The sequence below is a fragment of the Heloderma suspectum genome, chromosome 3, assembly GCF_057233095.1.
Source record: "Heloderma suspectum isolate Gila_16-S chromosome 3, 16-S_ref, whole genome shotgun sequence".
Taxonomy (NCBI): domain Eukaryota; kingdom Metazoa; phylum Chordata; class Lepidosauria; order Squamata; family Helodermatidae; genus Heloderma; species Heloderma suspectum.
In genome coordinates, this window is record NC_139460.1 from 213,578,529 (window position 1) to 213,586,410 (window position 7,882).

The window sequence follows — 7,882 nt, forward strand, 5'->3', positions numbered from 1 at the left end:
AACTCTGCAGCCACAAATATCCAAAGAAAACATATTAACCAGCATTGTTTATGCATTTTAGAGCCTGTTCCTGATTCACCAAACATGATGAATGTATAATAAAGTTTTCCTGGAAGACCGTCTTTCACTGAATCTTTGTCAGCAACATGGACAAGGTTTTGCTTGCTGCTTTCAAAAAAGAAAAAAAGGAAAGAAAAGAAAAAGGGAAAGAGAAAAACCCGCTTTGTAAAGACTATTTCTAAGGGGGAGGAAAGTGGCATGCTCTTTATGAGACACTTGGTGCTTGTCCTAACATTTCAGTATACAGCTGTGCTCCTTACTTTTCCTTAAAAGTTTTAAACACAGAAAATAAGTTATGGAGGACATTGAAGCCTTATAGGAAGGATTCAGCTGGCTTTTTCTTTTACTTCACAGAGCTGTTGATAATTTTATGAACAATTATTGAAACATGTTTCTTAAGTGGTGTATGGTTCCACTACACCACAACTGTATGCAGGACTGGAGAGATATGATTTCTTAATTATAACCACAGAGGAGAGGGACTGTGATGCCCCCACCAAAAGCCTTAAAACTGAACAGGGATCTAACAATTATCTCCCTGCACTCTGAATGCCTTGTCTCTTCAAAATGTGAGATGGATTAAAAAAAAATATTTTTTTACAGGTTTCAGAAAAAGTGTTTTAGGTGTACTATGTTTTTCTTTATATAGATGAAATTGTATGTTATTTTTAAGTCTGTATCATTTGGATGTTTTAGCATAGCTACAGCTTGTATCCTGACTTCAAAACATCACACAAAACATGAAGATGTAATCAATTTTTTCTTTCTTTCTTAGAATATCCTAATGATTTTAGGATGTCTGGCTCTGAATCTAGCCTCCAAATTCTATGAGTCAGTCTTTTGATTTTTCTCTTACAGCTTGCTAAGTAATTCATATACAACTATAACTATGAGCAGGGTGGTATAGCAAACAGTGAATTATAAGCATGGTAGGATATCAAAATTGGGATTTAATGTTAAATCTATTCATCTAAAACAGTAGAATTGTTCATAGAATGATTCAGACCTATTTTAGAGATGGATCTAAGTTGTGGATTTCCATCTTTTAAACTGATCTGAATATAGTGTTTCAGTCTAATCCACTTTCTGTAAGAAATGTAGTGGTTATCTCTCTGACACAGTGCACATGAAAACACGTTTCAAATGACTTAGCTTAAAAGCATGTTTTAACCAGCTTGTGTTAATCTGGTTTCACAGTCCATTTAGCACATCCAAGGCACACAGTGCAAACCACAAGGTAAAGCATCTGGGGCTCTTTGACTGACCATACCACATGGTCAGTCAAACTGACCATGACTGCATCAAGCACTTCTGGGACACATGGCCTTTTTGAGAGAGCACAACGTTTGCATTTCAGCATGGCATTTCCAAGAAATTTCCTTTTCCCTCCTCATCCCCTTTTACTTTCGTCATGTCTTTAAGATTGTAAGCCTGTGGCCATGGACTGTCTCATTTTTGCTAATCTTATGTAAGCTCCTCTGAGAGCCTTTTTGGTGAAGAGCGGGGTCAAAATGCTTTCAGTTAATACAAAGACCACCATAAAATGTGACTTTCTCATACAAAATATGTATTTAGCAGATTTTTCTTTGAAAATAGTTCATCAGCAGGTTATGGTTATTTAAAAAACATTGTAGGAACAAAAATAATTGAAATACTTTTTTAAAATATTGCTAACAGACAGCCCTGCCCCAGGGTCTCTACTTCATCTTGCACTCCTTAAGTACTTTAAGCTGGTATGTTTGAAGTTAAGCTGGTTTAAGAAGAATAAATCTAGTGCCTGCAATAGGGAAGTGAACACAAGAAGTTTTGGTCAGAGATACAAATTGACCCCAGGCACTAAGTTATTTTCACAGTCCTAGACCAATTCTGTAATAAGAGGCCCATCCTTCTCTCTAGTGTCACCCTGAAACTCTGGACACTCTCATAAAGAATGGGAGACATGCATGTGAATGGCTAATCCTATGCAATACCATTGGTGTTTCAACTGTGTAACATTTTTTGTTAAAGATAGCTTCCAGTACATAAGTCACGTTGCCAGGCTCGTGGGCTGGCCCAGTGCCATTAAGGACATCGTTGTTGCATAGGCTGTGGTTTAGCACACACGCCATTTTAGCAGCCCAAGATGAGTGAAGTATGATTTCAAAGTCCAATTAGATGAAAGGATAAAAATCTGTTGGCAGAAGCTGTTCCGTACAACCTACTTAGAATTATTACATCAGTGAAACAGATGGAAACCTTTAAGGCTATTTGCAATAAACTGCAATTTTATTATGTCAGACCATAATAAAAAGTCTTTTGAACCACATTGGTGACTGTGTCTATCATTTACATGGATATCGTAATATGAAATATATTTACTGGGTGACAGCCAAAGTAGTGAAAGATTTGGCCTTAACTGTAGTAGATCCCCTAAGGTGTATGAAGAATTTTGTGAAATTTAAATGGCCCTGTGATTAAGAACAGAGATTTAAGAAAAAGGAAGCAGACTTATTAGTGAAGTGTGCTGAGATCTCATTCTTTGCAAAGTCATCTCGCTTGCTCCTGTCTGATAGGAAGAGAGGGGTGTGTGTGTGCATATATCTATTAGTATGCATGCATACTTGCATGCAAGGGTAAGGCTGGTGATTACTTGTCCTACGTGCACATGTCAACTGCTCTGACAGCCCCTCTAAATGTGTTTATGTTTGCTTGTTTTAAAAATGGTGTGATGATACCATAAAGTTTTATTGTGGTCATTTCTTGTCATGGGCAATATTCAGCAAAAACTCCAAATTGAATCCATAAACTGGTGACTGCAGTGCTCTACTACAGAGCTGATCATATGAACACATGAAGCTGCCTGATACTGAACAGCATCAATTACAGTATATCCAAAATCAAATACAATATATAACATACATTTAATCCCTGTAGCACCCTTAATTAAATTTTCACTGGTACATCTTTAAGAAAGATGCTGCATCATGCAAATGCAAATTCTGCTTCCACATAAGCAAATTAGGTTGAAATACTATACACACTTACCTTGGGGTAAGTCCCATTGAACTCAATGAGGCTTACTTCTGAGTAGACATGTATAGGATTGCACTATTAATCTCTATGTATTGTTCTGGCAACAGGAACAGTTACACATTTCACTTCAGGTTTCGACCCTTTATTAAAGAGAACAAGAATTGAAGGAGGGGTAAACGCTAGGATTCGCAGAGTACTAAGCTCTATATCTGGTGAAACTATGTATGTACAGCTGTCTGTAGGAAGCATGAGTAGCACACAAATAGCAGTGACTATAACATTTATGCTAGAAACAAAAATGCTTTGATCAGGTCTGTTAAAAAGCATACCTCTTCCAAGCTTCCTTGGGTTTAAAATTAGTATAGCATGACGCAAACCACTTTGTAACCAGTACTGCTACCAAGGTTATTTCCTCATCTAAATCCAACAAGGTTCTGGGAAGAAGTTAGGACATCTTAATGTTCAGCAGCTATATAGGGTTACACTACAACTTCACTCAGCAATAAATAAACCACTAAACATGAAAGCGGGGGGCAGAGGGGAAGGCAAGAAATTGCCATACTTCCTTTATTTTGTTCCCTCTTAAAAGTTTGAACACATGGCTATTCTGGTAAGCTATGTTGTGCCATCTTAATAACAAAAACCCATTCCTGTTCATTTATTCTCCAGCTTGAACAAATATGCTTCAAGAAGATGGCACCAGAGAATCCTCCTCGAGCTTGCCAGATGCTGTCCCTCTAGGAAGTCAGATGTACTAAAATAACTGGTAAAGGTTATTGTAATTTGGCACTGTATTGGGAAAATTGATACAGATGTATGTAAATATAGTCAAACCTCTTATCCTAATGGACTAATTAAACTGAAAAATTCACTTAAAACAGACTTTGGATAAGCTGGAGTACGTTTGATAGAATCTTATGAAAAAACAAAATGATCTCAGGATATCTACTATTTATATAATTGAAGATATATTTTGTAAAACCAATGAGCTGTAACGAAACTGAATTGGTAACTAAATTGAGGTAAAGGAACTTCTATAAAATTACTTGCTACCTTAAGTATTTCTAGACAAAAAGTGTAAGTGGGAATAAACATTTGAAGCAATATCTAACAGGCTTATTGACCTATAATTTTTGCGCTTCTACTTGCTGCCCTGATTTAAGGTACTGGAAAGAAGGGCAGCAAGCAAGAGCAGAAGAATTATAGGCCAATTACTAATTGATATTGTCTCAAAAGGAAATTTTAAACTTGAGTCTAATGCTTACGTATAAATAACAGTCCAATATATAATGAGGCAGATCCTCAATTGAACCAATTCCATAAATCCATATGCAAAGTGCTAGTCTTACAGATATGTTTGGTTGTATCTAGACTGCTGGTTTTATGCTGCAGTATGTGTGAGAAGAGATGTCTGCAAAAATAATGTACAATATTGCAATGATAGTCACACATTGTAATCATGTGCTGTACTTTGATACAGTTAGGTTACAATCCTAAACATGCTTTCTAAGAAGTAAGCCCCATTGAACACATGAGACTTATTTCCAAGTAAACATAGATTGGACTGTGTCTACTAGACAATTTGGACTAGTAGAGATTATGGGATTTTCTCAGTCTCTGGTATACTGAACTTATACTTAATTATCAAAAACCCTCCTCCATCTGGATATGAATGCAGAAGCTGCTGATGTATAATCTATTTTGAAAGACATACACTTGTGTCACCATAGAGCTTGTGATGGCGCTCATTCCTGGCAATTTACATTAGCTGTTGGGTTGCCTGTATATACATGGATGTGGCACTATCTTTTGAAAACAAAATATCCATTAAAAAGAAAAGCAGCCAATGGCCTAAAATGTGAAGTATTTAACATGAGAAGCTCTGCATACAAATTCTTACTACATAGTTGCATGAAGCATTTCTGGAAAGCCATTGGCACATGGACAAATCATGCAAACACATAGACTACTTCCCTGTTGTTATTCTAAAGTGAAGCAAAGATTATTTTAGAGAACAGCAACACAGGGATGACTGAAATAATCAGAACTGGATACCATGCTATTAAAGATAAAGATGTGCAAATGTAGAGTAAGGGAGCAAATGTTTACTTCAAAAAGTTCTATGCCTCCAGTCAAACCATCCAGTGGAAATCAGCAAGGAGGAATGACAATGAATCCCACCACCCTTACAACTAAGCTAAGTGCATAGGTGAATGGAACTCTGTACACCCCGCATGTCTGATTTGAAGCAAAGATAGCTGCAGGGCAGGGCTGCCACCTAGTTTGTGTTTTCAATACTGGATGAAAACAAGAGACGAGGGGGAGAACAGTTTGAGTGAGAGCCTGAAACCATATAAAGAACTAATTCTGAGTTGAAACAAGACAGCTGTCCCAGAACAAGCTGAGGGAAATGACTGGTCACCATGATTGTAAACCCATATGGAAAGTAATATGGAATCATTCTTTCATTCTTAAGTGGAAGGAGGACGCCCTTAAATGGATTAGCTCCTACCATCTACTTCCAGAGGCAGGGCTATGCAAAACCTTTGCCAGGAGGTGCACTGCAGCTGGGGAGGGGGCAGGGGGGTTATTAAAACATGGTATGGAAAACCCCCAACAACAATAATTTGATAACCTGAAGACCAACAAATAAAGAGAAAAATAGAATATGATAAGGAAGAGATTCATCCCAGTACTCAAACTACATCTGAGTTGTTGTTGTTGTTCAGTCGTTCAGTCGTGTCCGACTCTTCGTGACCCCATGGACCATAGCACGCCAGGCCTTCCTGTCCTGCGCTCTCTCCCGGAGTGTGCTCAAGTTCATATTCATTGCATCGGTGATGCTATCTAGCCATCTCATCCTCTGCCGTCCCCTTCTCCTTTTGCCTTCAGTCTTTCCCAGCATCAGGATCTTTTCCAGGGAGTTTTCTCTTCGCATTAGGTGGCCAAAATATTTGAGCTTCAGCTTCAGTATCTGTCCTTCCAATGAGCACTCAGGTTTGATTTCCTTTAGGATGGACTGATTTGACCTCCTTGCAGTCCAGGGGACTCATAAGAGTCTTCTCCAGTACCACAGTTCGAAAGCATCAATTCTTCAGCGCTCAGCCTTCCTTATAGTCCAGCTCTCACAGCCATACATTACTACTGGGAAAACCATAAAAACCCAACTTCCCTCTAATCATGTAGTAATTTTGCGGGGAAGCATAACAAAATTTCCAAAGGACCAAGGGTGGACCAGGATGTTCTCCTTATACAGAGAATGAATCAATGGTGAGCACCTATTTCTTTATCTTTCAGTGGAGGAGGGTATTCTTGAATAGAATGTGAAATACCAGTGATCCCCCATCCTGGGTGGAGGCCCTGCCCTTATTTCACAGAACCTACCTAACACCTGCCTGCCAAAGGCAATCTCCATCCATGTATATATAACACTCTTGTAATGACACACTAAAATGGAAGCAGATGCTATGATAGTGGCTCTGCAGTTACCTTCTACTAGACTAGTATACAAATTAGGAGCTGCCACAGTGACTGCGATCTTAACTGAAATAGTTGTAATTCCATCTCGCACCCCCACCAAACATGCCTCCAATGGCAGCGATCTTAAAACCAAGATCGTAAAACCAGGGCAGGCTAGTATAGGAGGATGTAGTCTTTCAAACAGCCTGGTCCCAAGTCATATAGGGCTTTATAAGTCATAACCAGCACTTTGAATTGTGCCTGAAAATGGACTAGTAGCCAGTGGTGCTGTTTTAACATGAGTCACATAAATGCTTCTTATAACCAGCCTTGGTCAATAGTCTGGCTGTAGCATTTTGAACCAGCTGAAGCTTTTACGCACTCTTCAAAAGTGGCATCACATTGAACATGTTACAGTACTCCAAACAAGAGGTAATTAAGACATGTGTCACCATGGGCAGATCCAACATTTCAAGGAACGGGTGCAGTTTGCACCCTATCCTGAGCTATGCAAAAATGCTCCTGGCCACTGCTGATACCTGGCAATCCAGGCTCAGGACTGAATCCAGGAGTATACCCAATATGAACCTGAGTCTTCAAGAGGAGTGCAATCCATTCCAAGACAGATTGAAATCCCTATTTCCTGATCTGCCTTTCTACAGACTAGGTGCACCTCTGTCTTGCCTGGATTAATCTTCAGTTTATTTGCCTTCATCCAATCCATTACTGATGTCAGACACTAATTCAGAACTTGAACAACTTCCTTGGATTTAGATGGAAAGGAGAGACAGAGGTGACTGTCATCAGCATTTTGGTGACACCGAACCCCCAAACTCTAGATGTCCTCTCCAGCAGTTTCATGGAGTGTTAAGTAGCGGGGACGGCGGGGAGGCAGATAGAACCATGAGGTCAAAAGCCAAGTTGTCGAACAGGAGTCCCCTAGCATGACCTAGAACCTTCTCTCCAAGAAGGACTGCAGCAGTGCCTCCTAGCCAGGCAGCCCAGAAGGATACCATGGTCAATGTTATCACAGGCTCACACAGGCTTGTCCATGTAATGCAAAACCATGGATTAGCATTACATGCAAATGCAGCTGCTGGACAGGGATCCTCTTGACAGAAAGAATAAAAAAAGTTTTCTGTTGCCCTGCCTCTGGAAGTGGATGGGAGGAGCTAACCCATTAAAGAAAAGGATGGAGTATTGTTGAAGTTGGACTCAAGAAAACCAAATGGATCTCTCCAGGTCGCCTTGCATAAGTCACCAACTATTTGCCTCACATGTTACAAAGAGAGTACTAATGAAGAGAATGAGATTCAACATCTTCCAAACTGGGTGCTTTGTAGCTAGGAGC

At 39.4% G+C, this 7,882-nt stretch overlaps 1 protein-coding gene across 1 annotated transcript in view; it reads left to right on the forward strand.

The window, feature by feature from the left end:
• VSIR (V-set immunoregulatory receptor) overlaps positions 1-5,923 on the forward strand; it is a 30,843-nt gene extending 24,920 nt beyond the window's left edge. The window contains exon 7 of the mRNA XM_084845516.1: positions 62-5,923. Within this exon, the coding sequence (XP_084701642.1) occupies positions 62-99 (38 nt within the window). The 3' untranslated portion in view covers positions 100-5,923. The remainder of the gene's footprint in view (positions 1-61) is intronic.
• The last annotated feature ends 1,959 nt before the right edge of the window (positions 5,924-7,882 follow it).